Source organism: Prorops nasuta, unplaced genomic scaffold, assembly GCF_024137725.1.
Source record: "Prorops nasuta isolate Cenicafe-Biocafe unplaced genomic scaffold, Cenicafe_Pnas_1.2 PNAS00004, whole genome shotgun sequence".
Classification (NCBI taxonomy): domain Eukaryota; kingdom Metazoa; phylum Arthropoda; class Insecta; order Hymenoptera; family Bethylidae; genus Prorops; species Prorops nasuta.
In genome coordinates, this window is record NW_027116801.1 from 489,458 (window position 1) to 507,227 (window position 17,770).

At 38.1% G+C, this 17,770-nt stretch overlaps 1 protein-coding gene across 1 annotated transcript; it reads right to left on the reverse strand.

Moving 5' to 3' along the window:
* Nucleotides 1-5,201: 5,201 nt before the first annotated feature.
* Nucleotides 5,202-17,283, reverse strand: chic (profilin chic). The gene is made up of 3 exons (XM_066725402.1): nt 17,086-17,283; nt 13,929-14,198; nt 5,202-6,799 (listed from the first exon to the last, which is right to left on the reverse strand). The coding sequence occupies exons 1-2, from the start codon at nt 17,194-17,196 to the stop codon at nt 13,929-13,931; spliced, it is 381 nt and encodes a 126-aa protein (XP_066581499.1). The 5' UTR covers nt 17,197-17,283; the 3' UTR covers nt 5,202-6,799.
* Nucleotides 17,284-17,770: the final 487 nt, after the last annotated feature.

A 17,770-nucleotide genomic window follows, 5' to 3' on the forward strand; every position in this document is an offset into this window, starting at 1 on the left:
ATCAAGTGCACGGTCGCAGGTTTTTGTCTATAATCGATATCAGACCTTGAACCTTGAGGTATAAATGCGCCCGTGCGCGCGCGCACAGTGGTATGTACCAACCAAATGGTTGTTGGAGCGCGTTTTATAAAAATGATCGCTCGTCGTGGATCACAGTGCTATTATGCACTGGACGACAATGGTTTAACGGAGGAAAATTTCGATGAGCGAAATTCAGGAAAATGATGTGAGAAAGGTTTAATTGGCTCCGGCGTCCATGTTGTATGTTGAACTTGTTTCTTTCTTGGCGACAAGGAAGGACACCGTCGTGTGGAGGAAGCTGGGGCCGAGGATGCCCTCGACACGTTTTGCACGCCGATATACGACATACCCTCTCGAGTTGATCCGCGTTCCTTTTTCGTAGAGTGCCGAGTGGCGTTAAAAGGGAGATGACGTCACGAGAGAAGGCAAGTATCGATTGGTGCGAAAGAAACGAGGAAAGGAAAGACACGAGAGAGATCGATGCCAGCAAGCTGGACTGGGACTTTCTTATCATCCATCTCTTTCATTCCCATTTTCTTACTTCAATTCTTTATTCCTTCCATTTTGTTTATCAATAAAAATCGTTACATAGTAGTTTTGGGCCGTTGCTTGGCGTCACACGAATCGACAAGCAACCAGTTACAGTAATAATAGCAGTAGTAGTAATAATAATAGTTATAGTAACACTGTGTTCTGTGTATTCTCATGTGTTCCCCTCTTTATGTTTTTGTCTCACGTGTTTCTTTCTACTTCCAGTACGTGTGTTTTATCTTTGATGGCCCGAACACTGCAGTGAGAATCTTTTCTTTGCCAATTCGCCGTTAGAAATGGTGGCTTCCGCGAAAAATTCCACTTATATCCCCAAACGCTCGACCTATTCTTTCTGGAAGAAAAACGCTCTCGCCTCTCTCTCTCTCTCTCTCTCTCTCTCTCTCTCTCTCTCTCTCTATCCATCTCTCTACTGATATATCGATATTAATAGTGTTCGATAAGAAAAGGAAGAAAAAGAAACAAGCACGAAAGAATATACAGGTAAATAAATACTAATCCACCTTATTCTTCTAGTGGTTCAATTGAATTTTATTCCGAAACCTTGATCAGTGAATCTCACATATTATATTTTATATGTCAGCTTTCTTTTTCCGTTTGGTTCATGATTTTCGTAAAAATCTGGTATTACGGATGTTTAATTGTAAGAAAAGAAAGGAGCAATATCAATGCTCTTATTAAATTACGACCAACACACCACAGATAATTATAAAATCTTTTGCTAACTTACTTACATTTAAAAATACAGATTAAATAGTAACATGAGAGATGCAAATTCCAAAGTAGGAGCTATACGGTTTCGAACACGAAATGCCAAGCTTCTCATTCTCCGTCTGCCGTGTTCTTGCCTTATCGTTGTTTCCTTGTGTGCTTTATGTTTATCAATGCAACTACTGTATGTATATATATATATATATATATATATATATATATTTATGTCTGTGTGTATGCGAGTTTTCATGTGGGTGTATCTTGTCCAATCCAGTGTATTATTTGAAAATTTGTGTATTTGTGACTCTCACCCTTTTCATGCCCTCTCTCTTTCTCTCTCTCTCTCTCTCTCTCTCTCTCATAGATAAAAATCTCAGCAGTTTATGACACATCATTCGTCGTTTTGTTTTATTCTTCTTACACATAGCAATAATAAGACAGTAAATAGCTAAAAGAACCATATCAATTCGGCTGATACGTCCGGGACACCGATGTCCCAGACGTTTCATCCGCTGCCGCACGCTCGACCACATTTGCTGTTCTTTCTTTTTGTTGCTTTTGTTTTAACATTGTTGCTGTTTCTATCATTTGTAATCATCGCATCAACACTCCATCCTCATACAGATTCGTACTTGTTCTTTTGTTTTATTCAGCATTTACCTTCGTTCCTCAATCGCAGCTTTTTGGGACAATCGACACAGGCTCGATTTCTTAAACTCGGTGCAAACGCGTAGTTTTCCATTGAACCAAGCTGAATCTTGATGGCACTCTTGCGAATAATCGTGCCGTTTGTACAAATGCACCGAGAACGCATGAAACTTGTAATATTTCGTATTTCCTCCGCGCAGTGGAAAACCGCACGCGCGTGTACCGAGCTTAAGCAAGGACGTTGCGTTTCGTGGATTGCCAGAGAGCCTCGTGGATGACGTAGCCGAGCGGTTTATTCGTTAAGGGATGTGCTCGTTGGCGGACACGTAAAAAATGATCTTGGAATTGTTCCATATCGGAAGCAGCAAGGGTTTATTCTCTCTCAAACTTTCTCTCCCACTCTACCGATCGTCTCTTTTTCTCCCTCCCACGCACTCTCTCTCTCTCTCTCTCTCTCTCTCTCTCTCTCTCTCTCTCTCATCACCTTTCGTTCTCTACAAAACATGAACTCGGTTTAGCCTATAGCACGATAAATCACCATCCTCATGATTATTATTACTATCGTCAATATTAGTATTAATACAATTATTATTATCGTTATTCTTAAGCTTAGTTTGCGTTATCGTGTACTGTGTGTGCATGTGTGTAAATGTATCTGTGTAACAGTCTCTCCTTGAGCGAAACGCTGCGTGATTAGAAAAGACGATGGGGATTGTGTTGTAGGTGGTAGTCCGCGGATCGATCGGTGGTTTTTCGCGGGACGCGCTCTCTCGCCTCGTGGATGGAAATTCGTGAATTGTCGCGACGCAGGCGCAGTGTAGAGAATGTACAGAGTTGTTGGGGGGGGGGGGGGGAGGAGAGGTTGAGAACCGCTGCTAGGCCAGCGAATGACTCAATTAAAAGTTGCCAAGCTGATCCAGCGTGACCGTCGTGGCTCTCATGGATGGATGAATAGTGGAGAGGCATCGCTCGGGGAGGTGGTGGTGGTAGAAGAAGAAGAAGAGGATGAAGAAGAAAGGTGTCAGAGATGGCTAAAATCCGAAGGATCTCGCGCGAACGTTTTCTTTCTTTCGCTTTCTCCGCTAGATGGATCTTTACGCTCCGTTAAATCCCTCGACGATCTTTCTTCGTCCTTTCGCGGATCTAGGCCAAGGACGGCGAATTTTTACGCTTCAATAATAACGTCGCTTTGACAATCCATTCACGCTACAACGCATTCGCAAGTTGCCTCGCATAGGCCAAACGCGGAAGAACGAACGCTCGTTAAGGATCCCGAGGACACCGCGTCGCACAGAGGAAGGAGGGTCCACTTTGACTCGACTTAACGAACGTTCCATTACATTTCTCTCTATATAAATATCGGTAATCTATGGTGTTCTCGATGGTAGATCGATCCTTCCGTCGAATCGTTGTGCCGATGTCAAAGGTGTTTCTGGCTGCGAACGACTCGAGGCTGAAGGAGGGCCTCGTTCCAATTAGTCTCTCGAGCGTCTTCGGTCTTTCTGGCTGACCTTGATCGACTTCCCGTCCCTCTCGTCGTGGACCACGATCGAAAGAGCGTGCGCGTTCACCGTTTCTTTTGTGCTTTTCGAGTCCGTGGTATCGGCTTGCAGGATTCTATGCAGTGGCGGAACTACAATACCGCAGGACCCAGCAACGCGCGGGCCGGGGTGTCCAGAGTCGGAAGAGGCCCAATGATTTCAGTATTTATTGCTTAAATTTAACAAAATCATTTCGTTTAGATTAAATGAAAATTAATATGCAAAGTAATTTTTATTTACCACTTTTTCATTTATTATTCCTTTATATTGAATTGTGATTAATTAACAATCAGTTGAGAGAAAGTTAGCAATATATCGATTTGCTAGAAAGACGGGCGGCTTCGACTTTAGACCATTAATCGCTTTTATCTATGCCGCATTTATATTCGCAGTGCGCTAGGTGTTATTCTTATCACAAGGCGCCGATACTTTAGCGGTAGCTGACTCTTCGGTAAAAAGTCCTCTCGAAATGGATACAACCAAACCAATGAAGCCGCGAAGGGGCGCTTTCTTAAATACCCCTATTACCCTATCAGTAGACACAAGCCTTTATAAGAAAGCTGGGACAGTAAGACAGCTTAGCTCATTCCTATATAGTATTACAATTTAGTAATCAGTTATTTTACTACACTTAATTCTTATTCTTAAAGTGAAAAAAAAACAACTAACTTTAACTAGTGGTGCAGCAAAAAGAAGAAAATTAAAGAGGGGATAGGAGTGTTTATCCAAAGTGGCAAAATTAACAGACTTCATGAAACCTCTAGCAATATTACCGAAAAATCATTATATTGTCTGACTCTTGTAGATCTCAAGGACCATGTAAATGATACCCAGCACAAAATGATCGATGTTTCTCAACAAGCTTTTATAAAACATCAACTAAATATCAATTAGTCCAAGGGCTGTGGCTTTGTTATTCTCATAAATTGGATGCACTTCATTGCGAAACTTGTTGGTTGTTCTCGAATGAGCCGAATTATAATTGGCGGACACAAGGCATTAGAGATTGAACAGGCCTTTGGAAAAAAATATCGTTACTTGAAAGAAGAAAATATCATGTGCATTGTTGCTGTATGTACACAAAATGGAAAGATAATGGTATCATTGGTGAAATTTGAGAAGAACAAATACGATATGAACCTAATTTTTGTGCTCCTGTTTTAGATATGCCAATAGGGCTGCAAAATATTTAAGGCATCAGATCCAAGACGAAACTATTTACTGCCTTGCAACATGTTTAAAGAATATATTTACTGATGAGATTAATAATTCACCGATTTACACTATTATAGTGGATACTGTACAAAATATAGCAGAAAAAGACCAGTTTAGTTGAATATTTCGATATATAAAAATTATAAGAAACCAACGAGATGAATCAACTGGAATTGAAATATGAGAAAATTTGTTAGGTTTCGTAGAAGCTCATGACCATTCAGTTGCTAGCTTATACAGAGAAATATTCATTTTTTTTTTTTTTTTTTTTTTTTTTTTTTGAAAATTCTAACATAAAATTAAACAGATGCAGGGGAAAAGGATATGATGTTTCAACGTTATGTGTGGATCGTACAATAGTGTCTTAGGCTCTTCTTAAAAAAGATGAAATTAGTGCTACATATGTTCATTGTGTATCACATAATATGATTTTAGTTATTAATGATGTTGTCAGAAGTTGCAATGAAGTTTCTGATTTTTTTTTACCACTATCGAAAGTATTTATACATTTTTAAGTTACAGTATAAAAGGTAGGATTTTCTTTCAAAATTTACAGACGATGCAAAAATAACATTGAAAAACTTAAACCCAATACATTGAACTGAACGATACAATTCACTTGCGGCAATTAAATTACGTTTTATTGATATTTTAAAAGCTCTCTTTGAATTATCTTTCACGTGTATAAAACTAAAGAATGACAAGAAGCAGCTAGGTTAATAAAAAAAATGTACAGATTCAAATTTGTTCTGCTTTGCGTAATTTTACTAAAAATATTGAGTGAAATAAATGTAGCTTCCAAGTTGCTACAGTCGAAAAGTATAAACCTTATAACAGCAACGGAAGCTTTACAAAGAGTAAACAAGAACTCTTACAACAGTATATAGAAATATATATATACATTTTTCAAGAATGGACCAACTAAATTAGTAGCTAAATGGAGTATTGCCCTACATTTTTTAAGGAAAAGACAAAGAATTGTTAAGAAAAATGTAGACGAACTGTCAAACCATCGTCGATTTGATAAAGGCGACTACTTACTCCGTGTAAATGTATTTAAGATAATACTAGATGTAACCATTAATGAAATTCAAAATAGATTTAAAAAAGTAAATGATATAAGGAGCTTATTTTCACATTTGTGCTACCGGCAAAATTAATTGAATTAAGCGAGACAGAAATATTGATATCTGCCAAAAAGCTTGAAAAAAATTACCCGCAAGATGTAATAAATAATTTTCCAACGCAACTAAGAAACAATGATATCCGTTATACCGAAGGAAGAAATTGTTCATATTTCGAGCATACAGGAATTCGCAGAGCTGTTAATAGTAATATGCGCTACACTTTTTTCTAGTTTCGCAGATGTTGTTACTGCTTCGCTGCTATTTTCAAATTTACCAGTTATAGTACCAACAGCGGAAAGATCTTTCTCTAAATGAAGAATAATAGAAATTTATTTGAGGAATTTGGCTGGAGAGAAACGTCTAGATTATTTAAGCACCTTGGCAATAAAGGCTAAACTTGCCAATGAACAAGACAACAAATATTATTAAAGATTTTGCATAGTTAAAATGAAGGAAAAAAAATGTTCTTTTTGAAAATAGTATTACAAAGATTTTGTTTACGTGATATAAGAACCTTATTGATGATGAGAGTTTTTATGCAGTAATGGATATTGTTTCTTTCTTATGTACTATAAAGTTTATTTCGAATATTATTGAAATTGTGTTGTTTTGTCGAGGGTTTAATATTATATTATGCGGGGAGGGGGGAGGGGGGGCCGAAAATGCATAGTTCCGCCACTGATTCTACGGGTCTTTCGTGCTTTCGTTGAGATGCGAGGATTGCTGAATGGTCTCGGCGATGCTTCACTGGGTCCATCGCGACTTTCCTCGTGTCCCTCGAGCGCCACGGCGAAACGTAGAGGAGAGAACGATGACTGGATTATGGTAATAATTGTTGCTTCTGATGATCTTTTGTCGCGCGACAGGCTTGCAGCAGTTCCGGCGCGACACGTGCGCCATGGCGCATCCCATTCGCTGTCATTTAAAATAATCGACCGTATCGTTTATCATTAATATTAGATATTTTGTGTTGGGTCCCAGAGGTTACTGCAACAGACAAACAGAAAAGCCACTTTGGTTAATTTCATGATTCCACGACGGATCGAGAGCTCGCTCAAATTGTCATTATTACTCAACCGAAAAGGCTAAGAGTCTGCCAAGTTCATGCAACAAAACTCAATCGACCGGTTAAATATAGGCCAAGTGTCCATTAAACTTTCAATACTCCATCCGAGCTAAAAACGTCTACACGGGAAAACTCAATGAATAATCAAACATTCCACTTTTTCTCCTAAATTCCTGCATCAGTTTTTAACATGACATTGAAGTTAGCCACAAGTTTAGAGCCACCTAGCTTGAAGGAAAATAGGAGTCCAAGTAAATTTAATAGAAAAAATATTCCGACAATTGTAAACTAATGCAAACCACTGTATCGTTACTATAATTACCTAATACATTTACTTAACCAAATATAATGAAAAATTAAAATCAAATTTTAGCTGAAAATTGCTTAAACGAGAAAAACAAATAATAACTCTTATAAAGTAATTTTAACATATCGGTAAATTTTTAAAATGTTGTTCGATTATATGCCCTTCTTATGGCCGATGAAATTCTGCAAAGAATAATGCTAGTTTCATGAGGCAGCAAGACCTTCTTAATACTTTTCATAAGCGGAATAAAGAGAAATGCATAAGCGAAACTACGGATTTCACCGATATCGTTAAGATTTAACATGTCAGTAAATTTTTATAATTTTGTTCGACTGCACACATGTTACTTATAGCAACAAAAATTGTTTGCATTGGTTTATACATTTGCCAATAAATTTTTGTCGTCTCCTATTTTTCTCCAACTTTCGGCTGCAGGAAACTCGTGGCTGACTTCAGTGTCATCTTTTCAACAACGACACCAACTCTTACGCTTCCCGTCGAATTTTCCAGTAGTAAATAAATCGTTGTTAGTCCAAAAGTGAATTCTGAGGTACTATAGGAGTGCACGAAGCAATATAAGAGTAATTAGAGGAGAGTATGTGGAGAAAAGCACAGGTAGATTGGTGAATAGGAAGAGAAGCGTTGCAAAATGATTCTCCAATGGATGGCCGAGCGTGCAGAGCTGCTAGCGAGTCTGGCTAATGAGTCACGCGTATAATCTCGTCTCACTGTCGTATCGAATCTCAAGGATGACTAATCGCGATACACTTGCACGTATGACTGATACGCGAAAAGATAAGGGAAGTCGCGCAGAAGACTCGCGTTGCTTTCTTTCCGCTGAATTTCCTAGAGTCCAGAGAGTCCATGAGGAAAGACTGATGGAAAATAGGATCGATGGAAAATTATTGACTGTCGCCGAGTGACGTTAATAGCGCGCGAGCAGCGAGCTCTCCCTCGATCCTTTCTCGCGTGCATGCTCAAATGGAATAATGCGACCAGTGAACAAGCTCCCGCACTGCTCCTGCTCAAACTCCTCTCTGACAGGATAACATTTCTATGGTGTAGTTAAGGCATTCAAACTGCGATACGATATTGCCAATTTGCAAAGAAATTATCTCATTGGAGAGGATTGCTAAAAATCGCTATACGTTATTTGGTCAGGCAAGCGAGGTCTGGCGAGGACTGAAACGAAAATGGAAGCATGCGCGAAGCTCTGTGAAATTCGCCGAAGAGAGGGAACGACTGGCGAGCGGAGAAAAAAATCTGTGGAGGCTTTTTATTATGCGTGCTTGAGTGACAAGTCGATAATGATAAGCGAGGAGCTGTGGCGTGCACAAGTGGCGAGAGGAAAACTTGTTAAATCGAGCTACTGACCACGAGGGGAGCGGATAAATGCGGTATTAATTTAGCGACTGAACCAACTCTCCTCGGCGCGTGTGGTGTGTGTGTGTGTGCGTGTGCTGGTGCATCCTTCGCACGACGATTTGCGTGGGCGGGGAGAAGCATTGTACACCAAGTAAAAATCCCATGAGTGCAGCCTCGAAAGAGCTCGCGCATCGCTCCAACGACCTTATATATATATATATTATACCCTTCCAATATTTCTCTTACGCAACAACAACACCACCACCGTTCCAGACAAAGAGGATACAGCTTTTTCGAAAAATTCTATTCGCTCCTAATTTATCAATTATCGCGATAACTGTCAGGGGGAGAAAGTTTTTCAAGAAAAACGGTCGTTCCGAGCGAAACGTTCGATCGCTGTTGTATACCCATGTGGTTTTTTCAACATATTGCAATGTGCTTGACCGCAGAGTTTGAGAAACTCACACGCAACGGAGAGGAAAAAACACACCACAGCAGCTGGTTATAGCACCGTTGTCATTACGTAGCGAAGCTGTAATGAGACGCACAGTGGTTCTCCTGTGCAATGAACTGCAATGTGTCAAGAGGCTACACACAATGTCATCGCGGATAAATTTCCTTTCTCTCTCTCTCTCTCTCTCTCTCTCCATCTCTCCGAAATATCGATGAAAAATCAAGGTTGTTATAGCAAAGCGAGAATATCGCTCCTATCCACTCGTCAAAGTCGAATTAGGATTAATGTGTTTTCTAGCTTATCTAACGGTTCCTCCTCGCTATCCTCCGCATCGAAGACTCCTGAAATCCAAAGGAAGCTCTTTCGGACAGGAGGACGAACTCTGCGTCCCAGTTTCGAGATTCTAATCGACTTGGAAAATGGGTCTTGGACGTGTGCTGGAAATGATTCTCCAAGGTGTCCCACGATGATGCGGGACAAGTACAAGTGGCTAACTGTTTAAAACGATTGTACGAGTAACTGTAGATCCGTACGGTTAATCGCGCATCGTCTAGCAAAACGCCATTAGCCGTTTGGTGGTGAACTCGATATGGTTAGGGTTGCCAGTATATCTCTTTTTAACAGTACGTCTTCTCTTTTTTTCTTCCGATCTTTCTTTTGCTCTCTTCAAATATAAAAGCCTACACTATCGTTCTCTTTGAAGTGTTTTCTGGTGAAAAATGTTTTTATCAAATAATTTTACTAAATTGGATAAGTTTTCAAGTTTCTCAAGTTGTTCGCTAGTGACACTCTGTGGCACCAATGGACGCCACTGGTATGGTTAGATGTGTGGCGCCCCTTCCCAATGTGTATAGGTGGTGTGGGAGACAGTGGCTCCAATAAGCGGGAAGGCGGGAATCAACGGTTATCAAGAGACACGGCAGTGTCTCGATGGCTAGTACATGTATAAGTTGATAGAGATATGTCTATGCCGCTGTCAAAGCACTATTCTCTTATACAGCAAATTCGACCCCCGTAACCACACAATCAGTTTTATTTCATGAATCACAGATTGGAATAATTTTGACTATACCATCTCTCATTGAATTTATTTAAAAAAAAACTATTCAATGGAGACCATGGACATTAAAAATTATTCACGCAGTTCCGTCATTCATTTGCTTCGTGTTCTGTTTCATAATTTTACGACAATCTTCTCCCTGAACCCCCGTCTCCAGATTTCTCTATGTCTCGGGCTAAAGTTGGTCGCTTGACGTAACTTAGTAAACGTAAATGTAGTTATGTACATACGAAACGTAAGCAGTGTGTCTGTGCCTCTATGTATGTCAGCGATATATGATTTACTTTGTTTATATTACGGTAAACCGGGCTAATGTATTTTATGCAACAAGTTTGGCACAGAATTAACCTCAAAATGAGTTTTAATCCGATTTCGTAATGATATAAAAGAGTCAAGAGACTAGATAACTATAACGATGAATTTTATACTACAATATGTAATATATTTTCTGACACTTTGTGGGATTTTATTTTTAATTAAATTATATTAATGTTTATTGTATCATTATTCAGCATCGATCTGTGTAAATTGAGAAATTAAAATAAAGGAATTGACAGATTATGATGTGCTTATTAATCGTGTTATTGTCGAGGATCGAGCTGTGTGGATGATGGTGATGGATATTAAAATAAATGAGTCAACAGTTTGGATAAATATAATAATGAATAAAGAAGTCGACAGATTAGATAAGTATAATAATGAATTTTATAATATAGGATGTAGTATACTTTGTCGGTTCTTTTTCAGATTAAAACAAAATAAAATGTTCATCGCGTCAGTGCTGAAGATCAAGCTTTCTGGATTAAAATGATTATTACTATAATATTCTATTACAGTGTACCTAAAATTATCAAAAATTGCACTAAAATTCCTAGGAAAGCTGCGAGCATGCAAACTTCATTATTAAAAATAGCCATTTAAGAAAGCTGAAGAAATGACTAATTTTGCATCAATGTTTGGCAATGTCAAAACCATGCAGCTTATTCTCTTTTCAAAATGTATTAAATTCTGGTTAAATAGTATAGTAAAAGTACAATAAATGTTCAAAAAAGACAGAATCCAAAGGTTATTCTCATCACTTATCGTAGAATGTAAAATCTAAAAATATCGTTCACATTCAACAGTGAAAATTGTTTTTAAGGAAATAGAGATTGAAGCATAAAATATTTCATAATCCAAATAATTGAGAAACTTGCATTTCCCATTAATCCAGTTAATTAGTAACCTATCCTTATTAGTCTTAGAGATTCAACTGCTTTCTGGGGATATACGATATACATGATAGAGGTTAACCATTAAATTAATAAATGAATAGACAAATTATATTATCAATATGGTAAAGTTTTTCACATTATTTCAAACCCCAGTGCTGACATGAAATTATTTTTGTAAAAAATAACGTAACAATTTTATTTGTAGATTACTTCTACCAAAAGAAAATAAATAATTTCGAATTAAGTGAAAGCAAAATTCCCTTGTTTCGAACATGTTAATAATTCAAAATATGATGCTTACTGTACAATATATATTAGAAAAGTTTCGACTGCTAATAAAAGACGATATGATTTACAGTAACATGCTGAAAGGAAAAATTGCATAACTTGTATATTCAATCCAGAAAAATATCTGATAAAATAGATTATTTTCTTGTACCTAAACATTTAAAATTGGACGCTCAAATAGCAGCAACTGATGCAACATTGTCATTCCATATGTTAAAGCATCATATAAGTCTCAATTCAACAAATTGTATTACAGGTCTATAATAAAGCAGCTATTTAATGTCAGCGATATGGCAAAACATTGATCAATGACCAGAACCAAGACAACATTGATTGCAACACACATTATTGCGCCTTACTGTACTTCTAAGGTTATTAAATTAGTCGCCAATGTATCATTGTTGCCTCTGTCGACAGATGCAAACAATCATGGAGCAGAAAAAATGTTTCCGGTTTTAAATCAGTTTTTTACTGTTGACTAATGGTATTTGTTTGAAATTTATGAATTTACGAACATTACCTGGTGAAAGAGCGAAAACCATGTTTTTTATTACTTGAAACATTAACTGAGTTTAACTTGTACGACAAATGTATTTCTTATTCCGGCGATAAGTGTAATACAAACTGTGGAGGAGCCAAACGAGCTGGCACAGAAAATGTTTATAAATTATTAAAAGAAAAATCCAATAGAAATTTAATAGGTATCGATTGCCCAATTCACATGATGCACGATGCTGCAAAACATGGCTTAGATGCATTGATGTTTCATGTACAATCAATCGCCATGAAAATTTATAACTACTTTATTATATATACCGTGCACACGGGAAGCCTAATAGAATTTTTAAGAATTTGTTGAGATTGAATATACGAGGTATTGTATCACTATCTAACTCGTTTGCTATAATTGTTTCCACATGTATGAATAGAATTCTACTAATATATCCAGCTTTAAAATCCTATTTCTTATCATGTGATAGTTGTCCTAGGGTTTTACATGATTTTTTAATTTAAATTTGGGAGAAGCTTGTTTGTGGTTTGCACATTCGATCATATTTTGTTTCTAGGAAAATCTAAAACCGTAGAAGTTGGGACGAATACAATTTCAGAAACCATACATGTTTTGAAGTCGGGTTACTTAAATATTTGAACAACTAATTGAATGTAACTTTTTGCCTTTTAAGGTTAGATGTATTCTGAAAAATTTAATAGAGCATGGCCATGAACAAGATTCTATTAACTTTAAACGTAATGTTATTAAATGCTATGAAAAATCAAGTCATCAATTTAAGGAATTAAATATTTTTAAATGAACGTCGCTAACAAATATTTCTAAATGATAAGATGTACCAAATTCATTTTTCTTTCTTTTTTTTTTGCCAACCGAAATATAAATAAAAAATTTAATATTGACGATACAAAATGTTTTGATCAATTTTGTAATTTAAAGAAGTTTTAAGAGAAATATTGAAAACCCCGAATTTCAATTAATAGATACGAATATGGAGTGGCAAGAATATTTTGGACAAACAGATAATAATAATTTCCAATCAGAATGATTAAAATTATGTCAATATATGTTTGCCATTCCAGCTCATAATGCCAACATTGAAAGAATTTTTTTAATGATCGGTACACAATGGACGAAAGAACAAAATAATAAGTTAAATATATCCACAGTAAAATCCATTATAATTGTGACATATAATTACAATAATATCTCTTGCAACAACTTCTATAGTGATATTAAGAATAAAAAAGAAGCTTTAACAAAAGTTTCAACTTGAACACAATATGAAAAATATAACAAGAATAATAATAATTAAATTTAGTTTAAGAGCGTTATAAATTCTTCTGTGTTAGGAACAATATTTTTATCGTGATCTCTCCATACAAAAAAACTGATTTCCTGTGATTAATATATATATATATATATATATATATATTCATAAATATAATAGAAATAAATAATATTGATTATGTATATTTAAAAGTAATATATGGAAATAATTTGTTTTCAGTATATAAATGCAAGTTTTGTTTAATAAATGCGTTTATTTCAATTAATTCCGCGATGTTCTCTTTTTATTCTCTTTGTACATTCAGTATTTCTGGCAACCCTAGATACGGTTAACGACCCACGATTGTTTACAAATTAAAGAGACTCCCCCGATGCTCCAATTGCGTCGATAATAGTCAAAATCACACTTGCAGGATAATAAACAGTTCCAATGTGAAATTGCTGCATTTTAACGAATGATTAGCGATTAGTAATGGAGAGGGAGAAGAGGGGTGGGGATGGGTAAATAATAGTAGGAAAATTGAGAGATGGTAGAGAGAATTGCGCAGTGGTGATGCCAACCTAATAGTTGCAGGACATGAGGTAATCGCCCAATTTTTCGACGACTGATGCGGCTTGTTGTGGCTGTATGGGGTCTTCGTAGAGGGAGACGACCACGGCTTGCGTCGTCTTCATGCAATGCACTCCAACTTTGCCGAGCTTTGCCCTGATTACGCGATCCGTACCCGACAGGTATATGTACCTATTGCCGGCTAAGGTGACTCCCGACGATGTCAGTAATTCCTGATCCTCGAAGCCTTGAACCAACTTTGCTAGCTCGTCTTTACTGACCTAAAAACAATTTTAAAAAATACGTCAGTTATTTATTCCTTGCTTGTACATGGCTCTATGTTAAATATCCAAGGATATTATATATATATATATAAACACATAGGATGCCTCGTTTCATCGGTCTCTCGGAATTCGCCTCTTTTGCTCGCTAATAAATTGCATAAGCTGCTATAAATGGCCGTCTCTTGCCCACACAAACCTCGCAGGAAACGAGGCGAGAAACGTCAAGCTTACTTCCGGTGAGAACAAATCAGTGAAACTGCCACAATATCTTATTTAAAAACTGATTTATCCGCCTCGCTGAATTTTTCGTCGAACGAGATGGGAAAGGGGGAGGAGGCATTCGAATGATCAATCATCATTCTCCAATTATTTTAGCCTAGTCCTAGGGAAAATACGAGCTTCGGAGATGATTCTTTTTCGAACAATGCTCTTTATAGAAAGCTATATTGGATTCATCGTGATTTGTTTCATGTTAATTTTGTTTTGTTTTTCGTGCCAGCTTTTAATTTTGCAGAAGGTGGCGAAAGGGTGTTTAGAGTGGAAACTATATAGTTTGGATTAATATAGTGTAAAGTAGGCTAGGTCAGCCTATGAGTCACGAACGCAAAAGCAGCAAGATCGGGGACGTGGAAGGCTCAAGCCCACGTTTCGCTAAATACAGTCCTGAGCGCGATGAATCACATGGCAGCTGATCTTCCGTCTTTGTCCAAAGGGTTGACTTTTCGCGCCAACCTTCGCCAATATGAGAGAAAATTGCCGTTTCACGGACTCGCCTAGTCTATTCATACTCCGTCACGTCGGATCACCACTCCTTTTCAGGAAATGTCAGATTTAAAATAGAACCAAGAAACTTTTCCTCGAGAAAACCCCATCCCCGCCACTTGTCTTCTAAACTTTTACTACTCCGAGAGAATCGAAATCAAGAAACAGTATTTAAAAAAAAATAAATAAATAAACATTCCTTATACGGGAGTGAAAATTTTACATTTTTCGCAAACGTTGGTTTATAACTTTAGGTTAGGGAAGCTTTGATTTTCGCATTCTGTTTGGTTTGCAATTAAAAAAGTGTTTTTCTTTAATTCTCTCTGATTTTTTTTTAACTATTGATACGGTACTGGGAGGTTGCTGCCCGGCCGGCAATCGCCATTTTGGCATTCGTAGCCGGAAAGTGTGCGGGAAGCCACACTGCAGCTGGCAATCTTTATCTTCGCGTTTCACCAACCGCCAGACATGTTTTCTTCGAAACCAAGACATTGATATCCCTGCTTACACTAAAACAACGTCACAAATATTTTTCGAATCGCATTTAATCATTGACGTTTCCACCAAAACGCGATAAGCTCATCCAGATTTTGAGCGCACTCCGTCAAAGCCATTTTTATTCGTCGTCGAATATCCCAGATACAACTTTCACTTTTACCCAAACATTTTTCATGATAAATAATGCTTGGTGTTCAATATTAAAAGAAAGTCTCGTGCCATCAATCGCAACTGCTTCGATCATCAATATAAATATAGCGTAAAAGCATCATAATAATTCGCCAAGCTTCCAAATATACTTTTGAAACATAAATTTGTACGGTCGTCCTACGTAGCGCAAAATTTATGAATAAACACGTTAGCCAAGCTAGAAATAATCATCTATGCGATTTACGAGATACACGAGGAATGCTAATGAGTGGAAAATGATTTTAGAGGGAAAAAATTTCGATGATGCCAGCATTACGAATCTCCCCATGAATCATCGGATATTACCGACTGCGCGCGCCAACTTTCAGGATGTGTCGCTGGTGGCGCGTCGATCAATGACTCGAATCATAATTCTTTTCTCAGCTCTGGATCAATTTCAACAATAAATTATCCTCGTATCTTTCATTCGTAACACTTGAGAAGAATGCTGTAATTCTTGCTATGAGAAAGTTGAGTAAAAAGCTCCCACGATAAAAAACAAAAAAAAAACTCGGTGCCAATTGCCGTAGTCATGAATTTCAGACAACTCGGTGTTCGAAAAGCTTTGCAGTGACATTTTTGGAAAACTAGACTTCAGGGAGACAGGTGTGAAAATTCAGAGTGCGATAACACCGTATTAATGACAGATTAGAAGTATTTGCCGGCGCGAGGCACTGGCCACCATTTCTATGAAGAGCAGCGGCAACGTGTTGGCCTCGGGCAGCCATATTAAACCTCCCCGAAAAACCGTTGAAGTTCGAACGACTAGTTTTTCGCAATGAAAAACGCCACACCCTTTTTGCATGAAACGCAAGAGAAATCTGAAAAATAACTTTCAACGAATGAAAAGCTCATATGTCGCGTTCCACCGGTTCTTGGCCGGTCAAACGCTGGATTTTGGGATTGGCGCACGATTATCATGGATTCTAGGCTGTGGGGGGAGAATGGAGGGGGAGGGGAGGAAGAGAGAAGCATGTATATTCCTTAAGGATGCTTCGGTGAGGAACCAGCAACGACATCTCGGAAATATGTCTGCCTCTCCCACACTTTCCAAAGTGATAACGGAGCATTCTTGTGTGTCTACGTACGCCAGTTGAATATCGGTCGAACGAGCAACGAAAGGGAGATTCTGGGAATAGAATAGGACGACACGTTCCAGGATTCCCGTGGGAGTGCAGCGATTACGTGGCACAAGAATTTTCGGGGTTAGAAAATTTCTGCTGACTGAGAATGACGGACGCCGAGAATATCCATTAATCGCAATTTTCCTTTTTTGAGATTTTCCTCTCTTATTTACTCTAGTCTTTTTACACGCTGGAAGGAAGTTGCACGATCGAGACCGGCAAAACGATGCATCCTGGGAAGGCGAACACGCACGTTTTGCACGCGTGCACCTTCGGATGGCTTCGCTGTTCCATCTCCATTCGCTACTCACTTCGAAGCCTTCCGATTTTGCCCACACGTTTCCATCGTGTCCAGCGATCGCTGCTTTGGTAACACATTTAGATGCGAGCAATTGCTTGTCAACGTAATCCTGCCAGCTCATATTTAAACACTGGGGGCGAACGAACTGTTCACTACGGCACTAAAAGACACAACCCGTCACTGACTGACTCGTCTCACGACTACCGATATACCCCGCTCCAAACGCCGGTCACACGAACTTCTCCCCTCCCCCGAACTTCCCCCCTCTGCCCGTGACAATCCCCACCCTCGCATCACCGGCCGGTAATAGCCTACTATCCACTTCTGCCAACTTTACCGACCGTGACGTTACCCTTCCCCCCCCCCCCCCCCCTCTTTTAACTGTATACCCTCTAGGAACATATTCCTGATAATATCACGAATAAATTTATTCTCTTATTGATTTTATTAAATATATAACTCAATGCCTATACTGCTTACTCGTGAGTTTCTTTTGTAAACGTGATCATTTTTCTGTATTTTGCACATGTACGACGAAGTTTTTAAATTTTTATTCGAAATCCGCGGTCCAAAAATTTGTTTGAATGGCGCTGCTATTGCTGCTATAGCTGCATGTATCGAATCATCACTGAAATTAAACGATATATATCGAAAATATTGAATCGAACTGGCGTATATAGCGCGACTGAGCGCGA